Source organism: Castor canadensis, chromosome 13 (genome assembly GCF_047511655.1).
Source record: "Castor canadensis chromosome 13, mCasCan1.hap1v2, whole genome shotgun sequence".
Taxonomy (NCBI): Eukaryota; Metazoa; Chordata; class Mammalia; order Rodentia; family Castoridae; genus Castor; species Castor canadensis.
Genome location: NC_133398.1, coordinates 7,898,370 through 7,917,350, shown reverse-complemented (window position 1 = coordinate 7,917,350; position 18,981 = coordinate 7,898,370). Strand labels below are relative to the sequence as shown.

General features: G+C 55.1%; 2 protein-coding genes across 12 annotated transcripts in view; one reads left to right on the top strand and one right to left on the bottom strand.

Annotated features, from left to right (window-relative positions):
* The window catches only part of Slc25a25 (solute carrier family 25 member 25), a 32,071-nt gene extending 26,798 nt beyond the window's left edge, over nt 1-5,273 (top strand). For 7 of the 10 annotated variants that reach the window (XM_020164283.2, XM_020164284.2, XM_020164287.2 and 4 more), the window contains 6 exons: nt 259-417; nt 1,608-1,760; nt 2,054-2,161; nt 2,252-2,419; nt 2,974-3,124; nt 3,211-5,273. In XM_020164283.2, coding sequence (XP_020019872.1) covers nt 259-417; nt 1,608-1,760; nt 2,054-2,161; nt 2,252-2,419; nt 2,974-3,124; nt 3,211-3,395 — 924 coding nt within the window. In that variant the 3' untranslated portion in view covers nt 3,396-5,273. Of the gene's footprint in view, nt 1-258; nt 418-1,607; nt 1,761-2,053; nt 2,420-2,973; nt 3,125-3,210 lie in introns of all 10 variants that reach the window. The other 3 variants (XM_074053120.1, XM_074053121.1, XM_074053122.1) reach the window with 1 other exon arrangement.
* Nucleotides 5,274-12,232: 6,959 nt separating this feature from the next.
* Nucleotides 12,233-18,254, bottom strand: Ptges2 (prostaglandin E synthase 2). 2 transcript variants are annotated; one of them, XM_074053124.1, is made up of 9 exons: nt 18,075-18,252; nt 17,369-17,936; nt 16,196-16,393; nt 15,256-15,314; nt 14,758-14,907; nt 14,407-14,607; nt 13,908-14,025; nt 13,485-13,564; nt 12,837-12,974 (listed from the first exon to the last, which is right to left on the bottom strand). In XM_074053124.1, the coding sequence occupies exons 2-8, from the start codon at nt 17,654-17,656 to the stop codon at nt 13,532-13,534; spliced, it is 1,047 nt and encodes a 348-aa protein (XP_073909225.1). In that variant the 5' UTR covers nt 17,657-17,936; nt 18,075-18,252; the 3' UTR covers nt 12,837-12,974; nt 13,485-13,531. The 2 variants fall into 2 exon arrangements, with proteins under 2 accessions (XP_020019843.1, XP_073909225.1); XM_020164254.2 differs by lacking the exon at nt 13,485-13,564 and having other exon boundaries at nt 12,233-12,974; nt 18,075-18,254.
* Nucleotides 18,255-18,981: the final 727 nt, after the last annotated feature.

Genomic DNA, 18,981 nt, shown 5'->3' with positions numbered 1-18,981 from the left:
TTGTACCAGAGCTCTTAACCCTGCTCTCTACCTGAGCCACAAACAGGGCAGAGAGTATTGCCATCTTCACACAGTGAAGAGGAAGAGCCCCAGTGTACTTCCTACTCCCAAGTTCATGGTCTTGTCACCATTTGTGTGGTCCCCTGTAGCAGGACCACTTGAGAGGGCAGAAGGTGGTAGTTGTCAGCAACTTGCCAGCAGCTTGGCCACAGATGTCCTGAGTGAGGTTGGTTATGCCTCTGCTGGTCTTCCTCACAGATCTTTGATGTGGGTGAGAATCTGACAGTCCCTGATGAGTTCACCGTGGAGGAGAGGCAGACAGGGATGTGGTGGAGACACCTGGTGGCAGGAGGTGGGGCAGGGGCTGTTTCCAGAACCTGCACGGCCCCTCTGGACAGGCTCAAGGTGCTCATGCAGGTAAGCAGAAAAATGGGCCGGACTGGTTTTCACCTTGGGTTCCTGGTGGGTTGGCTTCCCCATCCCTTGCCTGGGCCCTGCTTTGGCCCAAACTTTTTAACCCAACGAATTAGGCTGGAATTATTGCTCTGACCAGGGTACCAATAGATCCAGGCCTACGTGACCTTTTTTGCATAGCTGATGTAATTTTATCTGAGGCACTTAAGCCAGGCATCATCTTACATTGGCTTCATGTGGACTGGTGAAGCCAGTGACACCTGGAGTATGGCAGGAAATGATTTCCTTACACACATGAAGAGGAAACGATTTCCTTACATACATGAAGAAGCGGGCATTTCCATGTTAACAGGGCAGAGATAAGCTCGTTTGATGTTAGGGGCAGCATTGTGAAATGGCCCACATGAGGACATGCTGGTGGACTTTGATGTGTATCTGAACAGTGACCAGTCACCCCGTTGTCCCCTTGCTTGTGTCTAGCACGTTTTGTGTCAGGAGTCCTGTTCAGAAATAGCACCATCCTTTCCCCTTCTGCTCTGCCCTCTAGAACCTCCATGCATTCGCTGGAAACAAGGAGGTGGATGGTTCAGGGAGAAGAGCTCCAGGCTTGGACTCACCCCACTGTTGTCCCAGCCCCCTCTTTCCCAGCTGTATGATCTTAGGCAGCCACTTCACCTTCCAGGACCCCCACAAGAATGAAGGGCTTGAACAATGGCCTCAGCAGCTTGTTTTGAAGGGAATTCTCAGCAGTGTTATAGGGGTGAGGAGCAGTCCTAAGTCATACAGCCTGGCAGCATCTGGGTGTGCTTTAATCAGGTCCATAGGTGTGGGAGCAGCAGGGTTGAAGACTGACCCCTGCAGTCTGTGATGAAGCTGAGGGTGGGCTCATGGAGCTCGCTGTTTAGTTCTACTTTTGTATATGTTTGAACATTTTCTATGGTGAAAAGCTCAGTTTTTTGTTTTTTTGTTTTTAATTTTAAGAAGTAGTCCTTGTAGAGGTCCCAGTTGATGCACAGTAAAACCTACTTAAATCTAAATTAGAATTATCAAAGTTTGATTGTCACAATGCTGAGTTAGTTTTCAAATTACCCAGAGGGAACAGCCTTCCTGGTGGTCCTGAGGCTCCTCCCCAGGTGGGTGGTGGCAGCTCTCAGCCCCACTCAGTTGTGCTGACCTCTCGTTCTTCCTCTCAGGTCCATGCCTCCCGCAGCAACAACATGTGCATTGTGGGTGGATTCACACAGATGATTCGAGAGGGAGGGGCCAAGTCCCTCTGGCGGGGCAACGGCATCAATGTCCTCAAAATCGCCCCTGAGTCGGCCATCAAATTCATGGCGTATGAGCAGGTGAGGACCTGACTCCCAGGAAGAGTCAGTTGCCAGCTGGCAGCTTCTACTGGACTAAGGTCCCTGACATTGGAGCCAGCCCTTGTACCCAAGGGACAGCAGGGGAGGCAGGGGAGGCAAGAGGCCTGGGCTGACCTGGCTGTGCCACCAGTTCCATTTTGGCAGCATACAGTGACCACAGTCACCAGGTTTCATCCAAAACCAGCTGGCTCCTGGAGAAAGGGTAGCGGCAGGCAAGGGACTATGACCTCTGCATGCATAGCTTTGACCAGTTTGTTTGCTCCCTGCTGTAGATCAAGCGTCTTGTTGGGAGTGACCAGGAGACACTGAGGATTCATGAGAGACTTGTGGCAGGCTCCTTAGCTGGGGCCATCGCCCAGAGCAGCATCTATCCAATGGAGGTAAGAGGCCTCCTGGGTTCTGGGGTGGGCAGCATGCATGGAACAGGGAGGAGTGGGTTGTGCTCACACTCCCCACCACCCTCATTGCAGGTTCTGAAGACCCGGATGGCCCTGCGGAAGACAGGCCAGTACTCAGGCATGCTGGACTGTGCCAGGAGGATCCTGGCCAAAGAAGGGGTGTCCGCCTTCTACAAAGGCTACGTCCCCAACATGCTGGGGATCATCCCCTACGCCGGCATCGACCTGGCTGTCTATGAGGTAAGGCTCTAAGGGGTTCAGGCCCCAGGAACCAGTGAAAGATTCAGCCCCCACTCCTACCCCTGCCCTCCCCTGTTACCTGTCTCCCTGACAGAGATGGTTAGAACAAGAAGCAACACTCATCTTTTTGCTACAAGGGTCTCCTGTCATCCTGCCTGCCTCAGCAGCTCCAGCACAGAACCTATGAGCCCTACCCCAGGTTCTGAACCCAGGGGTCCAGCAGGCAGATCCCAGAGCACAGAGGCCCTTGGGGCTCACAGGCCTTACAAACTCCAGATCACAGAAGTCAGGCACTCTGCAGGAAAGGGTGCTCCCTCTGCTTCACCCCACTGTCTGTCCTTGTCAGGAATCCCTAATGACAGCAGAAACAAAGAGCAGGCTGGCCAGGGGCTCAGCAAGGCCCAGGTCAAGCTATTCAGGTTACAGTGAGTGTTGGATCCTATGTGATAGGACATGGCTCCAGCATGGATCCAGTAACCATCCCACCCCTGTGTCTCACTGCTACACCAGGCTTCCCAAGGCTTAGCCCTCCCCCCACCCACCTCTTCTCCCAGACACTCAAGAATGCCTGGCTGCAGCGCTATGCTGTGAACAGTGCAGACCCTGGTGTGTTTGTGCTCTTGGCCTGCGGTACCATCTCCAGCACCTGTGGCCAGCTGGCCAGCTATCCCCTGGCCCTGGTCAGGACCCGGATGCAGGCGCAAGGTAAGGCTGCTCCCAGGTGGGTCTCCATCTCCGGGCAGGTTGGGAGGGCTGATAGCATGTGTCTGACCAGTGGCTCTCTCCTGCAGCCTCCATCGAAGGAGCACCTGAGGTGACTATGAGCAGCCTCTTCAAACAAATCCTGCGGACTGAGGGGGCCTTTGGGCTGTACCGGGGGCTGGCCCCTAACTTCATGAAAGTGATCCCAGCTGTGAGCATCAGCTATGTGGTGTACGAGAACCTGAAGATCACCCTGGGCGTGCAGTCACGATGACGGGAGGGTGGGTGGACTCACTGATCCTGGGCTGTGGCCCAGGGTGTCAGTCATCTCATTCTGTGAATGTGCCAACACTAAGCTGACTCAAGCCAAGCTGTGAAACCTGGGACGCTGCAAGGGAGGGGTGGGGGAGAGCTGACAGGCCCCCCTGGGCTAGTCCATACTGACCTGGCAGACCCTTGTGTCTGTCCCGAGGAAGACCTGTGGGCATTCTTCAGGGGCCAGCGGTCAGCAGGACCCAGGCTCATGTGCCTGGGGACAGGACGTTCCCTGCAGTGCCTGCCAGATAGCAAGCGTGGAGGCTGGCTTAGTTTTCCCGTCCCGTCCTTGCAGCCACCCCTCAGCTGCACCCTTCCTCTGGCCTGCAGAGCGTTCCTGTGCCCAGTTTGCATCCTCCCCCTCTGATTTGCTGGAGGGGGAGGACCATCAGCCTGCCCGCATCCCTCCCCACCGGGGCTGGGGAGAGGCAGTTCCTCCTGCCCCCCGTGGACTGCTTCCTGGCTTCAGCATCCACATCAACCTGTGGTGCAAGAAGCCAAAGGGGGCTTGTTTATGTGCTCACCTCTCCTGAGCCATGTTGGCTTCTGAACTCACCAGTTGTGAGCACCTGGACATATGTGTTCACTTAGGGCGCTGGCTGCCTGGTGTCATTGGTGCATGGCTTTGTGAAAGGCTAGTGCTAGGGCCTGGAGCCCAGAGGGCCTTAGCTGCCTGTTTGGGCCTCATGGCCTCTGAGCTTTCCCCAGACTGCCAGGACTGGCGCCAGCTCATAACCAAACTCATCGTCCTGCTCTGTGGTGTGAGAGTGGGGCAGGTTGAATTTTAGGGTGAAGAGCAGGGTTGCTGCCCTGTGAGACAAGGAAAAGGTGCTGAAGGCCTTAATTATGTCTTGTTGAGAAAGGGGTTTTGTCCAGCAAGATGAGCTGGACAAATGTGAGTTGTGTGCCTCCAGAGAGAAGACAAGGGAGTAGGTAGAATGGCTGACTACTGAAGTCTGTTTCTGATGCCCCTGGGGATTTACGTCCAGTCCCAAACAGGGCAAATTGGGACCAATCTCACATTCCACAGATGCGACATATCACACTGCTTGGAGCCTATTTATTTTGTATTTATTTGAACAGAGTTATGTCTTAACTATTTTTATAGATTTGTTTAACAAATAGCCTGTCATTTTCAAGTTCATTTTTATTCATATTTATGTTCATGATTGATTATGCCTCTCCATCACCACCTGGTGAGGGTGGGGAGAAGAGAAGGAGAAGGGGCCGCAGAGTGGCCTTCCCCACTGCCCACCCGACATCATGTCTGTCCAAAGAAATTCCTCTCGGGACTAGAGACAGAAGAGAAGGGACCCTGGCCATTTGTCTATGGAGTGCATGTCCCCTGGCATTGAAGGCAGGACTTGCCCCCAGGGAGCTTGGGGTCTCAGGGTGTGATAGGGTGGGGCCAGTGGGAGAAACCTCAACGGCATGGAAAATGCAAGTTCAAATCCTTCCATGGACTGGAAGGTTTTCTTTAGTTCACCTTTCCTGAGTGACAAGGCAGTGAGGTGCCTCTCACTGTGAACTTGTAGTACAGGGAGAGGGTGCTGAAGGACAGAGTGGCTGGATGCCCACCCCAATCTGTGAAGTGGACTTCCTCCCAGCCCTTAGCTGCCCTCGCTCAATAATGCTGGTAAGCTGGCCATGGGACACTTGTACCTCCATTTCCCCAGAATGGCCTGATGAGGACAATTTAAATAGGATGCAAAGATCAATGCAAAAATTATTATATATAAATATATTAGCTATAACTGGAATTTATCAAAAAGCAAATTAAGAAAGAATTGGAAGTTGTCATTTCAAACAGCCTCTAATAAAGTTGTTTCAAAGGTGATGACGGAACAGGAGTTTTCTGACTTGGGCTTGGGTGGTTTAGGGGCATTTTTCTTACTTAATGCCTAGACAGCTTCCCTCTCAGTTTCAGGGGAGCACTGCCTCCTCAGTGGAGGCTCATTAGAGTTGGGGTATTCTGATGAGGTCACCAGTGCCCCCAAGTTGCCCTGTCCTGATCTGGCCCACATCAGATGGGTCACTCTCTTGTGCTGGAAGCACCACCTTCATTCATTGACCCCAAGCACCACTGGGCTTCTCTCTCCTTGCCCTCCTAGGGTTCCTGCCCCTCTTACGGATGCTCAGGGGCCCAGGGGAGCCTCAGACCTCTCTACCCACACTGTCATCCCATCTTGCCAGTGAAGACTAAGTAGCCATGTTCAGAGGACCCTGATTTTGTTCTTGAGCTAACTCCAGATTCACGCATCTTCACGCATCGTACTACAAACCCTCCCTCTGCATTTGAGCAGCTGGCAGGCATCTCACATATCACATACTAAGGCCAAACTCCTAGCTTTCCTCCCAGATCTGCTTCTCCACCTGGTCACCTTCACAAATGGATTTCTTTCAGTGATGAGCCTGAGCCTCCGGAGTCATCCTTGACTCCCACTTCTAGTCTAGTCCATCAGCAAGTCCTGTCAGCTCTGCCTTCAAATATATCTGGGGTCCAACCACTTATGACAGTCCTCTGCTGCCTGGCTCCTGAGCTCATCCCTTGCTTCCCTCCACTCACCATGCTAAGCCTGAGTGACTTCAGGTACCAAGAATTTCATTGTGAATTTTCCTGAATTAAAAAGGAGTAAAAAAGCATACAGTGTCTCCCTTCTCACCCTGACACCGAAAGTCCCTCTCTGGACCACAGCCCCATGTGAATTGCCTCCTTGCTGAAGTGCTGGGTCTTACTGGGAGTTGTGGGGCCTCTGAGTTGGGGAGGAGACACCTTCCTAGAATAAACTACAGCCAGAGAGAAAGGCTGTGTGTCCCCCAAAGCTCCCAGGTGTTGGGGGATTGCCTTTCTCATTAAATCAATATTTACTTTCACAGCTGGCTTTGTGCTCATTAAAAAACAAACAAAAAAATGTTACAAGCTTTAAGCCTCACAAAGTCGCAGGGGCCTTTTGGGGCCCTCCCCTGCTCCCCCTCCAGCCCTACAGGCTGCCCAAGGCCCCAGCACATACCTGCCTGACCTTTGCTCCTTCCCTGCCTGTAAACTCTTATCCCCAGCTAACCCCTTCTCTCTTCCTTGCTTTGTTCTGTGGACCAGGAGTTTCTTGGGTTTTTTTTTTTTTCTTTGAGATGGGATTTCCCTGTGTTGCCCAGGCTAGCCTCAAATTAAGGCTCAAGCCCCTCAAGCCTCCCCAGCACTGGGACTGCAGGTCCCTGGCTTTTTTTCCTGACATTCTTTATTTGCTTTCTGCCTGTCTCTGGAGAGGGGAGGCCCTGGGGAAGGGAATGTGTTTGTAGTTGTCTCTCCAGACACTCCTTGTGCACAAAGTGCCTGATCTTACTCCAGTTCCCTGATGGCCCTAGGACCAGGGATCAGGCACAGCTACTGGGAGATGTAAAGCAGCTCCAGGAAGTGGCCTGGGGACTCTGGCATGCAGGGGTTGGCTGTAGGGGAGGCATGAAATGTGCCCACATGTGGAACTGACATATACCACGTGTACTGTGCTGAACAGTGTTGCCCTTAAATTTCTGTCCACCCAGAACCTCAGAATGTAGCCTTATATGGAAATAGGAGCTTGGCAGATGTAAGCAAGTTAGGATGACGATGTTCCTGGGGACTTGTCTTTTAGAATGGAAGTGTGTGCAGAATACATAGAGGCTCTAATGAGACTTCAGCTCACGGGCAGGAGTCTCACTGACAGACCAGGGATGGACCTTACATGTTTGCTGGGCAGGGTCCTCATCTGGCCTGACAGACTTTGGTGCACAGGAACACAAGGGCAGGATAGAGGCTGAAGGGGCCCAGGAGTTCACCTGCCCTCGGTCTTTAACTGTCTCAGGTCATACTGGATTAGGAGGGGCCCCAAATCTCGTGACTGGTGTCACTGAGCGCCAGTGGCTCATGTCTATAATTCTAGCTACTCAGGAGGATCATGGTTCAAATCCAGCCCTGGGCAAATGAGACCCTATCTGAAGAAAAACCCATCACAAAAAAGGACTGGCAGAAAAACTCAAGTGGTAAGAGTGCCTGCCTAGCAGGTGTGAGGCCCTGAGTTCAAACCCTAGTGCTGCCAAAAAAAAAAAAAGACTCAGGAGGCAGAGGAAGGAAGATTGAAGGTTCAAGGCCAGGTGGCTGGAAGCATGGCTCCTGTGGTAGAGTAGATCCTGTGATCAAACCCTACTACTGCCAAAAAAAAAAAAAAAAAAAGAAACTTCAAGGCCAACCTAGGCTACATAGAGACCCTCTCTCAAAAAAAAATAATGGAAAATGGGGCATAGACCTGCACAAAGGAGAGACGCAATCCCACATAATGATGGAGGCAGAGGTGCCTGGGATATTGCTGCCACCCCCCGCCCCCCAGTCCCCAGAAGTCAGGAGAGAAAAGGCCACTCTGTCTGCTCCTCCAATTGCTCAATGGTGAGTGAATTTGGTGAGTACCTACCCAAATGTGTGGGTACTGGATGGCAGCCCCTGGACACTCATGCCACATTTCAGGTGCTGTGACCAGGGGTAATGATTATATCATTTCTCAGCCACTGAGTTGGCAGACTGGTCCCTGCCCCCACCCCTGCTCTCCCACCCTGTCCAGACCTCGGCCTCAGTTCCACCCAGTGGAAGGGGTGGCTTCTCAGACACAGAAGCCAACCTTGGGCTGGGGGAAAGGGGGCGGAATTTGAGGTAGGTGCAGCGCGAAGCTCACCAGGCCCATCTCCCTCCAGTGATCCCCTTGGTTCTCCTCCCGTCAAGATGTGTCACTGCAGGCCTTCACTGCTTATCCTACCTAGAATTTAACTGTTCCCCACCCAAGCTGGCCTCCTCTCCCTTGCCCTGTCCCCCAGCACTTCTCCCTTCAGCACACTGCTTATCTTCATTCCTGGGGTCGTGGTTCTTTCCTCCGAGGGCAGAGTTTTGTTCTCTGTTGCCTTGCCACAGCGCTGAGGAGGGGTGGGGGAGGGGCGTGTCTGGTTCATTCATAGAAAGGGTGAATGTTAAACAGAAGTAGAATCCAAGGCCCTGTTCTGCTGTCCATGGTGGCTGGCCTCTGGGCTGCCCTCAATCCAGATCTCACTAGTGCAAGCTGGTTGAAATGTAGGGGAAGGGTGGCAGAGGAGGAGCCTGAGTACTGGGCCCAGCTACCCAGGGTGGACCTTGGTCCCAGTTCCCAGGAACTGACCAGCCCAGCATGGCAGGTCCTGGTGGCAGGAGAGGCCAGGCAGGGCTGGGCGGAAGTCTTACTCTGAGCAAGAGTAAGCTGAGGCCAGAAAGGGTCAGAGGCCTGCCCCAGTTCCACAGGGGCCAAATCAACCTTGGCCTCCTGCACTTTGCCTCCCAGAATGCAGGGCAGACCAGGAGAGCAGCACCAGGAAATGAGCTTTCTTGTCCATCATCACCAGTGATCACAGCCCACAACACTTGTTGGGGCTAATGGGAGAGAGGGAGGTGGTTCCCCCCACATCCCTCATGTGGGGCCCCATCCTCATTTTACAAATGAGAAGAAAGACCAGAGACCTTGGACTTGCCTGGCCACCAAGCCCCCTGTAGCCATTTCTTTTTCCGGACTACCCTCGCTGGTAGTGTTTGTATTCGGGTCCAAGGGCTGCTTCTCCAAATGATCACAAAGTCAGTGTCTCAGAACACACAGTAGCCTCTTTCAGTTCTGGAAGTCAGAAGGTCAAGCTCAGTTCCACTGGGTGGAAATTAGGTATCAGCAAGCCTGGCTCCTTCAGCAGGCTCTCAGGAGAATCCTCCAGCTGCTAGAAGTTTGTGCATTCCTTGGCTTGTAACCCTTCCTGGCTCCTCCAGCTGCTGTGCTTCCACAGGGTGGCCTCCTCTCTTACGTTATCACCTCCCTCTGCCTTCTTCTTAGAAAGGCACTTGTGATTACATCATTGTAAGGGGCCACCTGGCTAATTTCCCCATCTCAAGATCATTCATTGAATCACATCTACAAACTCCTCTTGCTATGTGAAGTATAACACGCACAGGTTCCAGAGGTTAGGACCTGAATATGAGAGGTCACTAGTCTGCCCACATAGACCCTTTCCCATCAGACACTTCTGCCCATCAAAATCCTTCCCATCGTACTGGCTAAATAAAGCAGGGAACAGTCACGGAGTGGAACGTGCCACACTGTGGAAAACCACATGATTGGAACTGGCGAGGGACAGCAGTTCTGATCTGGAATGTCCATACAATAAACGCCTGATATTTGCATATTCAAAATGAAATTTTAAAAAAATTAGCAAAACAAGCAAACCACAATCCTCCCTGTGGGCGCCCCTTCCCAGGGAGGGGGATCTTGCTGTTCTCAGGACTCTGTTCTTCCTGGTGCTCTTGACCCTGAGCGCTGGAGCCAGCAGGGAGCACGGCAGGAAGTGTTCTGAGAATGAGGACAGGCCTCACTGGCTGCATGTCACCCACCCCTATGCTGTCAGCTCTATGTATCACCTAACACCTCACCAACCCCACGGGGCTTACTGAGGCCAGTTCACAGGACGGATGGGGTCATACCCAAGGTCCCAAACCCAAGCCCCTGCCTCCATCAAGACCCCAGGGATGTGTTTTGACCTGAAGATGAAAAAGATGGGACAAAGATTCCTGGCTTGGGGCCCTTTCCCCTGGGAGACGTGGTTTCTCCTACTCACTCATCTTCAAGCCCTGAAGGAGTAAACCCATTTTACAGATGAACAAATGGAGTGCCTGGACAATGAAGGCTTCCAGAGAGTTGATCCTGGAATAGGCAGGTGGCAGTCCCAGGACCTATTTCCGGGTCCTACAGGGCCTCACAGACTCTGGCGCCCTCTGGTGGTTGTGGGGAAAAGCGATGAGAAGACTAGCAGCACTAGGGAAAGACTGTCACAGGGTGATTAGGCACTAGGGAAGCAGCTGGGCCCAAGAAGTGACCAGCCGTTATCTAGCCAGTCACCGGGACTGGGTCTGGCTAGTACAATCCTTGGACATCGTTTCTGTACAGTCCTTGAACTTTTTGTCAAGGTGACCACACAGTGGAGGAGGGTATGGGCCTCTTCCTACCCACAGCAGCTCTGGGGGAAGAAGCCCTCAGGAGTCACGCCCCAATTCCAACCACCATGACTCTGGCAACTCTTCCAGCCCTACTACCTTCTGAGAAATGGAAAAACAAGAAAACACGATGTCCAAGAATGTGAAGACTGAGAGAGGGGAGATGTCTGGCAGCCACGGCCCGGTCCGCACACTGGGCTTCCAAAGTAAGATGGCCTCAAGGGGAGGCCCAGGGTAGAAACCCCAATCATCGGGCTGCATAGGAGCAGCAGCAAGAGTAGGGAGCACAGCTGTGGGCCGTGGGACCTTCCCCTAGCCTTGGTGGCATGGACAGAAGGCGGATACCTTCTCATAAGCTAGGTACATCTGATACTCCCTTTGGGAATAAAGGACTGAGACAGGGAGGCAACTCAGCCTCCTTGTGCTAGAGAGGCACCAAGGATCAACCCCGGGCGAGGTCTGAGAATGGCAGGAAAAGCTGTCCGTGAAGGGAAAGTGGAGGTGGGACACGGGGATACCAGGATGGAGGGCTGCAGGGATACAGGGATGGAAGGATGGAGAGATGGAGGACTGCAGGGATAGTGAGAGGCAGAGATGGAGTACCACAGGGACGGAGGGCTACAGGGCCACAAGGATACAGGGAAGGTGAGAGGCAGAGATGGAGGGAAGGCCCTGCCTGGTCGCCCATGGCATGACTGTCCTAGTTGTCCTGCCAAGGGAGCTCTGGGGTCCACCAGAACTCTGGCTCAAAGTCACTTCAATGTGCAGCCTGGCCACAGCTCTGGCTCTGGTCCCACCCCACCCTCCCCAGGATGTCTGTGGCTTAGCTCAGTTTCAGGCCCAGCTTCTCTCCTTCTCCACCCCCACAGTCCCCAGAGGGCACAGGTGTGGGGTGGGGCTGGGTGAGTGGGCTGTGGTGCACCCCGTGCCCTGCAAGGAGCTAGCGTGACACATACAGAAAGGAGAAAGGCCCAGCTTGGGAGTTAGAATCTGGCAGGTGGCAGATGATCCCTGCAGGAGACTGAGGTCACAGTTCTTCCACATACCTGACTGACACCCACCCCCCTTATGTGAGCTTTAGTTATTATGAGTAACATGAATTGCTTTTTAAATAATCCTACGGTAAAATTTAAAACTACCTCAACAGTCTTGTGGGTTAGCCAGTTACCCTCTAATTAACAGGACCCAACGGACAGAAATTGCTGGCCACCTGCCTGGCCTCTGGAGGGCCCCTCGCAGAGCACCACACCTCTCAATGAGTGCTCTGCTCAGGAGGGGGTCCACCACAGCCCACCCTTGCTCTGGAAGGTACAGAACTGGCTTCTCCCTCTAGACCTCACCCTAGTCTGCAGCTGGTGGCTACCTGTTGCCAGAGGGACTATCGTGTAACCCTGTCCCTGAAGTATGACCCCTCATCTGTAGAACAGCGGTTTGGACCCCAAGTCCCTGGCCCAGGGCCCTGTTCTGAACTGGGCATCCTGTGCATTTGACTTGCAGCTTGTTACCAACACCCCCCCACCCTCAACACAACTTTTACTATGACCCTTTAACAGATGAGGAAACTGAGGCTCAGAGGAAAGCATATCTGCCCAGAGTTCCAGGGACAGAACCAGACCTGTCCCCAGGGCTCTCTAGCTCCCACACCCTGTGCCTCACTCAGGTAATGCTGCTCAGCCTTTGCCCCACCTGACACTCAGTGAGCACTGCTCACAGGGCAGTTGCTCCAGGGCTGCCCTGGCACTCACCACACAGACCTCCAGAACAGCACCCACAGATAGGGGAGCAAACCTTTCCTTTATTGCAAATATGACAAAGTTCCAGGGGAACCTGGGAAGAAAGAGTTGGAGCAGACCTCCCTAATGCAGACTGTCCCATTGTTTTAACCAGGCAGGAGCCAATCTCATTCCCATCTACAAGCTGCAGCCAAGGCAGCCACTTTTTTTCTGGTGGTACTGGGATTTGAACTCAGGGACTCATACTTGCTAGGCTAGTGCTCTACTAATTGAGCTATGTCCCCAGCAGAGGGCAGGCTCTGAGTCCAGCAGAGGGCCAAAGAGCAGGGAGGCCCTGAATAGGGGTTGGCCCACTGGAGCTGGGGGGTGGGGGAGGGGGGGTGGGGGAGGGGAGGTGGTTCCTCTGTAACCCGTGACCAGGTTCCCATCAGCATGGCTGTGAGCTGTAAGTAAACCTGGGATTTGTCCTCGGCATCCAGGGCACTACAGGTGCCCAGTGTCAAAAGCAGAGGGCCTTGGGGCTTGGGTGGAAAAAGAGGCAGAATGACCCTGCACCCCTCACACACACACACAGTGGCACCAGGGGCTGGCTCGCTGGCCCGGTCCCCAGCAGCTGGCCTCTGATGTGGCCTTCCTCTCTGCCAGGTGGGGGTGCTCAGTGCCCTGGGAGGGCCTTGGCAATGGCCTTTTCCACCCGCAGGTACCAGGGCTGGATGCGAGTATGCCTCATCAGGTCGTCAAAGGCCTCCAGGCCTTCCATCACACGCAGCACCCCGTAGACCGCCTGGGGGAGACAGCATGGAAGTGTCACTGTGGCTGACACTGGGCCTGTCGCCTCCCCTCTCTGAGAACTCACACCCACTGGTGGGCCAATTTTGCATGATGGCTACAGGATTCCCTGGTCTTGTCCCCACGTCATGCTCCTCTGCCCCCCATGTCCTGCCCTTTCTTCTTTCTTTTTTTGGTGGTCCTGGGGTTTGAGCTCAGGGCCTCGAGTTTGCTAGGCAGATGGTTTATCACTGTAGCCACACCCCCACCCTTTTCGCTTTTACTTGTTTTTCAGTAAGGTCTCATGTTTTTTGCTTGGGGTGGGCCTCAGATCACAATCCTCCCACTTACAGCTGCCCTTGTAGCTGGGATCACAGCCATGTACCTCCGTGCCTGGCTTATTGGTCTCGATGGGGGTCTCACTGGCCTTGACTCACGACCCTGACCTCCTCCCCCAGTGCTGGCATTACAGGTGTAAGCTACTGCACGTGGCCCTTCTCGCCCCGTTTCTACTCAACAAGCCTACCCCAAGTGTCCTTCGGGAGGATCCCAGCACCTGTTCCCAGACCCAGGCTACCAGGCTGGCGGACTGCTCAAGGACGGGCACTGAAATCAAACCAATGAAATCCTGCTGGGTAGAAGTCTGGAGACAGGACCCAAGCCTGTCTGTGGCTGAAGCCAGGAAACCACTGCTGAGATGGTGACAGGGAGCACCTGGGCCCTGCTGCTGCTACTCTAGCCTTGGATCCAGCCAGGCCTGAAGCCAAACCCCTTCCTGAATTTGTCAGTTATGTGAACCATGGAGGTTCCTTATAGTTGGCTCCCCTGCACCAACAACAGACACAAGTGGCTCCTCTGCCACAGGCTGTTATAGCCTGGGCTTTCCCTCCCACGTTCACCCCAAAGGCAGGCCCCTCTATCTGACACTGCCTACCATCACCACACTCACCAAGTCAGCAAGGTTTGGCTTCTGGCCCCCCATGAAGGGCCGGTCTTTGCCCACTGCTGCCACCCACTTGTTGGCAGCCTCATAGAGGTCCTCACGCACATCATCATGGAGGTGGTGCCTGGACAGGGAAGGAGGGGGAGGTCCGTCAGGGAGCCCCTCCCCAGCCAGATGGGAAAGGGGGCCTTCTTTGGGGACAAAAGGAAGGCTAGATGAGCAGGGGGGTCTCCAGGGGAGCTGTTGCTGAGCATCTGCCCCAGTCAGGGAGCCCGCAGTGGCTCAGGAGAGGCAAGGGACCCAGCCAAGGAGGCAGTGGCAGAGGGAGGCACAGGCAGTCGACCTGGCTTCCAACTCCAAAGTGGGGGAGACATCAGGAGTTGTGGGCAGGGTCCTGGCTTGCCTCAGTCTCCCACCTACCTCCTGAGGGTTGATGGGACACAGATGTAATGCCAGGGCTTGTGGACAGCAGGGTCCAGACCCACACACACGCACCCACCATCACCTGCTCTTGAGGCGCTTGCTGATGAGGTACATGGCAGCTGCACCCACATACTTGGCCACGGGGCCTTCCACGGCCCCGAACTTGCCCTCACGGACAATGTAGTCGAAGGATGCCAGGGCCTCGGCGGGCGTGCGGTACACGTTGGGGGAGATGAGGTGCACCAGCCAGTCGTCTGCCCACTGCCGCCACTTCATCTCCTCTCTGGGGACACAGGAAGGACAGAAGGAGGGCTGTCTTAAGCCAGCGTCTAGGGTGGGTTGGGAGTGGGACTGGTCACTTTACTGTCACCACCTGGCCAGCCCTCATGGTCTCCCATACCACTCTCCCCACAGCAGCCCCAGCCCCACTCACGTCCTTGCCTCTTTTCCACCATACATCTGCTGGGCCTCCTTCTCGTCTAGCATGAGCCAGTACTTATTGCAGAACTCAGTCACCTCCTTGCCCTGGTCATTCATGGCCTTCATGGGAGGGTACCAGGTGATGATCTCTTCCAGGGGCTGCCTTCAGGGGAGAGCCAGAGTCTCACCCTAACTTCTTCCTCCTGTCCCCTTTGGCTGACCAACACAGCCTGACCCAGCAACTCAGCCCCTGGCTGGAACCAGAACCTACCCAGGAAGGCTCTACACCCTCTTGCAGCAAGAGGGATTTGGGTGAGACTCAGGAGCACCTCCCTGACAGAGGGGGATGGAGGAGCTGAGGATGGAGGTCTCCGGGTAGGATGCTCTTGGCCCATTCTAGAAATCTTATCAGCAGCCCACCCTGCTCTCATACAAGCAGGAGCTTGGGGAAGCCTTCCTGGAGCGAGAAGGAACTACCTCATGCCCACCTGCTCTCCCAGGGGCTCCTTACCCTGACACCAGGTAGGTCTTGAGGGCACTGATGATGACGGAGGAATCATTCAGTTGTTGCTAGGAGAGAAAAGGCAACCTTTTTACTTTTTTTTTTTTTTTTTACGGTGCTGGTGATGGAACCCAGGGACTTGCACATGCCAAGCCCCACCCCAGGCTAAAAGGCAGGTTTTGGATGAGAGGTTCTGGCCTGTGGTTGGCATGATCACCACGGGCTCCTAAGCTACACCAACCACAAAGCACTGTGAGGTAACTAATCACATAGAACCTGGGCATTTTTTTATCCATCACCCCCCAAATCCATGACCACTGAGCTCGCCCCTCCAGCCCTCAGGCCCTCATTCTTAATTTAAGTGACCAAGTGTGGCTAATGCGGAGGCAGGAGTAGGGGAGCCCCAATGTCTGGCCCTAGCCCAGACCCACCTAGCTTCCCACAACACAGAGGGCAGGGTAGGCTCCAGAAACTGTGTACTAGGTAACAAACCCTGTACACGTAAAAATTTCATATTTATGTCCCTACAGCCCAGAGTCTGGTCCCCTGTTGACTAATCAAGAAGCCAGCCCAGGCAGGCTAAGTGGCTTCCCCCATGACACAGCTAGTGAAAGGCAGAACCACAATTCAAACCCAGTCCACCTTGAGTGCTAGGCACTCCCTGAGATTTGGCTGGTAGTGGCTGTTGGCAGGGAAGGAAATGTGTCTACATCTACTCTTTGGTTTTTGTTTGAGACAGGATCTTACTACACTATATTGCCCAGGCTGGTCTTGGACTCTTGGATACAAGCAATCCTCTTGCCTCAGCCTCCAGACTAGCTGGGACTACAGGTGCACACCACCAGGTGTGACTTACCGCTTCCCCTGAACACCAACTGCTTTCCCCTCATAACCACCTGCAGGGACCTGGGAGTCACAAGTTCTTTCAGGGGGGATCCCTGAGGCTCACCGATCTGTCTCCTTCCTGGGCCACCAGGATGGGCACCTTCCTGTAGGAGGAGAACTTGATCTCACTCCTGAACACGGGGTTCACTTCCACCACCTGGTAGGGCAGGGCATGGAAGTCGAGGAAGGCACGGACTTTGCTGCAGAAGGGACATGTCTTGTACTGGTACAGGGTCAGCTGCATGTGGCTAGACAGGGACAGCTGGAAGGGCAGAAGGAAGGGGCTTCTGAGGCCTGGTGTTCCAGGCCCAGGCACCCCCAAGCAAACATTTCCTCAGGAAGCCTTTTCAGGTGACCTTGATAGTATGAGGAAGAATGGGGTGGGTGTCAGGGAGAATGGAGTGCTGGGAGGTAGGGAAGGGGCCCAGAAAGTGGACAGTGCGGGTGTAAACTCCCAGTTAGCACACCCCAGGGCAGGGGCCAGGCTCCTCTCCCTCCTGCCCTATGGGACACAGGACAATCCTAGGATGTCTCCCTCCAGCTGCTGTGACTCCCCTTCACCTGCTCACCCCTACTCTTCCAACCTAGGGACCTCTTGGTGAGGAAGCAGAGCTGCCCTGCCACTCAGGCAGCACTGGCCAGAGTGGGGGCTACCTCTCCAAGGGGGAGACTACAGTGGCCATGGGCCTGGATCTGGCTCTTCTACAGAAAAGCGCCCAAGTGCACTTGAGGCAAATTGATGTTGAAAACCACAGCTGTAGCCCACCTCCCTCAAGGTGCGCATGGGAAACTGAGGCCGGATGTCCCTGGTGGACAGGGAGCCACAGGTACTTCACTGCCATTTCTTCCACCTCTGGGTCCAGGAAAGGGGCATCAGTGGGGAAGGAAATGGAGGGAGGGGGCTCAGTGGAGAAGAGCAGTGATAGTGCAGTGCATAAGCTTTCAAGGGCAGCTGGGCCACCACGAGTTGAAAGTGCTGCTGCTGCTGTGCACAACCTTAAAACTTGTTAGAAAAACGACGGCGTGAGAAATGCACCCAACAATTCTAGATAGCGAACATCAGTAGCGCCTCCATTTTACAGGTGAAAACGCTGCGGGTGACACCTAAGGCTAAGTCACTAGCCCAAGGTCACGAGCAGGCAAGGAGGCAGCGACACCTGACCCCGCGGCTTCCAAGGAGTCCCGAGTTGGGCGTTGGTTGCAGACATCCCCCATCCACGGCCCGGCCAGACCTTACCTGCGCCGCTGAGTGATGGGCGCGGAGGTGCTGGGCGCGCAGGTGCCACCGCGCGGTGTGGTACAGCCCCAGCGCGCCCCCCAAGGCCAGCACCGCCACCCTCAGAAGTCGCGGGCTTCCCTTGCGGACGGCGGCTGCGGGACCCTGGCCGCCCGCCGCCCCCGCGAAGCCGGCCCGGCTCTGCGCGAGGAGCTGTGGCCAGGGTCGCCCACCCAGCCTCTCCACCAGGGAGCAACGGCCTGGCCACAGCGCCCGCGCTACCCGCGCCGCCCGCGCCGCCTGGGCCATGTTCGCTCCATCGGCTCTGCGGGCGGGCGCGTGAAACCAAGACGGCCGAGGTTCCTGCGCTCCTTAAAGGGCCGGGATGCGGTGCCCTGCGGGTTGCCTGGGGTGACGACGGTGACGCCGAGTGGGGACCAGAGGCTCTGTCGGGACTGGGCTTGCGCACCCGTCAGAGCCGCAGAAGCACACCCGGGGGTGTTTGGAAACGGCTTTAGAGGGTGCATCTGTAGCCGGTCTGCAGTGTCCGGCGATATGTGGTTAGTCGTTTCTACATCGTGCACCCATTCTGAAAATATAAAACCTCCTGTCAGGAAAAGGGCCAAGATTCCGGTCAATGCACGCTGCGGAAGAGGTCCAACCGCCGCCCCCCAACCCCTCCAGTGGGGATGGACACGACACATCAGGTTTTTCTGCCCTCCCGCACCTCTGTTACGCTTCTACTGTGACCTGAACCATAAACTTCCCAAGCTAAACGGGGGCCTTGGAAACCACGTGTCTCTGATGTAGCCCACGCGGAGCTGTTCAGTCCACCGAGGCCTCCAGGTGCCAAATGGGGCACAGTCAGTCCGGGGTCCCGGGCTGCCCCGTCCTTCTACCGGGCTCTCTCATCATAGCTGAGTGCGCAAGCCTCCGGCGTTTGGGCTTCTGAGCGGGCAGCCCCGGCGTGGCCACGCCCCGGGCCCGGGACAGGGGCGGGGCTGGCGGAGTAGGCGGAGATCTGAAGGCGGGGGCGGAGTTGTGGAGATCTGGGGGCGGGGCGGGCGTTTCGGTTCACCCGCCCCATCTGAGTCCACTGCCTCCGCGGTCCTGCCGGGCGCGGAAGGCGAAGGCGACAGCCTCGGAGAAGCAGGGGACTCAGAGGAACTGCTGGAGCCACCTTTGTTTTCTAGGCATATCCTCCTGAGAAGGGGAGTCGGGGCCGGAATAAAAACTTCCAAGGGACCGAAAGGCCCTTCTCAACCCATCCCTGCGTGGGTTCCGAGAGGTCGAGCACAGGCGAACAACTCCTTGGAAACCTCAGCATTGGGGTAGTGTGGGTAACAGCCCCGTTTTATAAAAGGGGAAACTGAGGCAGCTTTAGGGATGCGCCTCCGTTTGGGATTTACTCCAACCACTTCAGACCCTAGGGAGCTCGAGGCACCTGAAGAGGACTGGAGGAGAGCTTGGCTGGCTTAGTTTGGCAGGAGGGACTGACAGGCGCCCCGCGCACATCCCCACACCCCCACACTCCCAATCCACGCGCCTCTCTGCTGAATTACCATCCCAGACACCTGGCTTTGCTGGTGTGACCCGTTTGCAAAGCAGCCTGTTACATGCATGACACTGCCGGA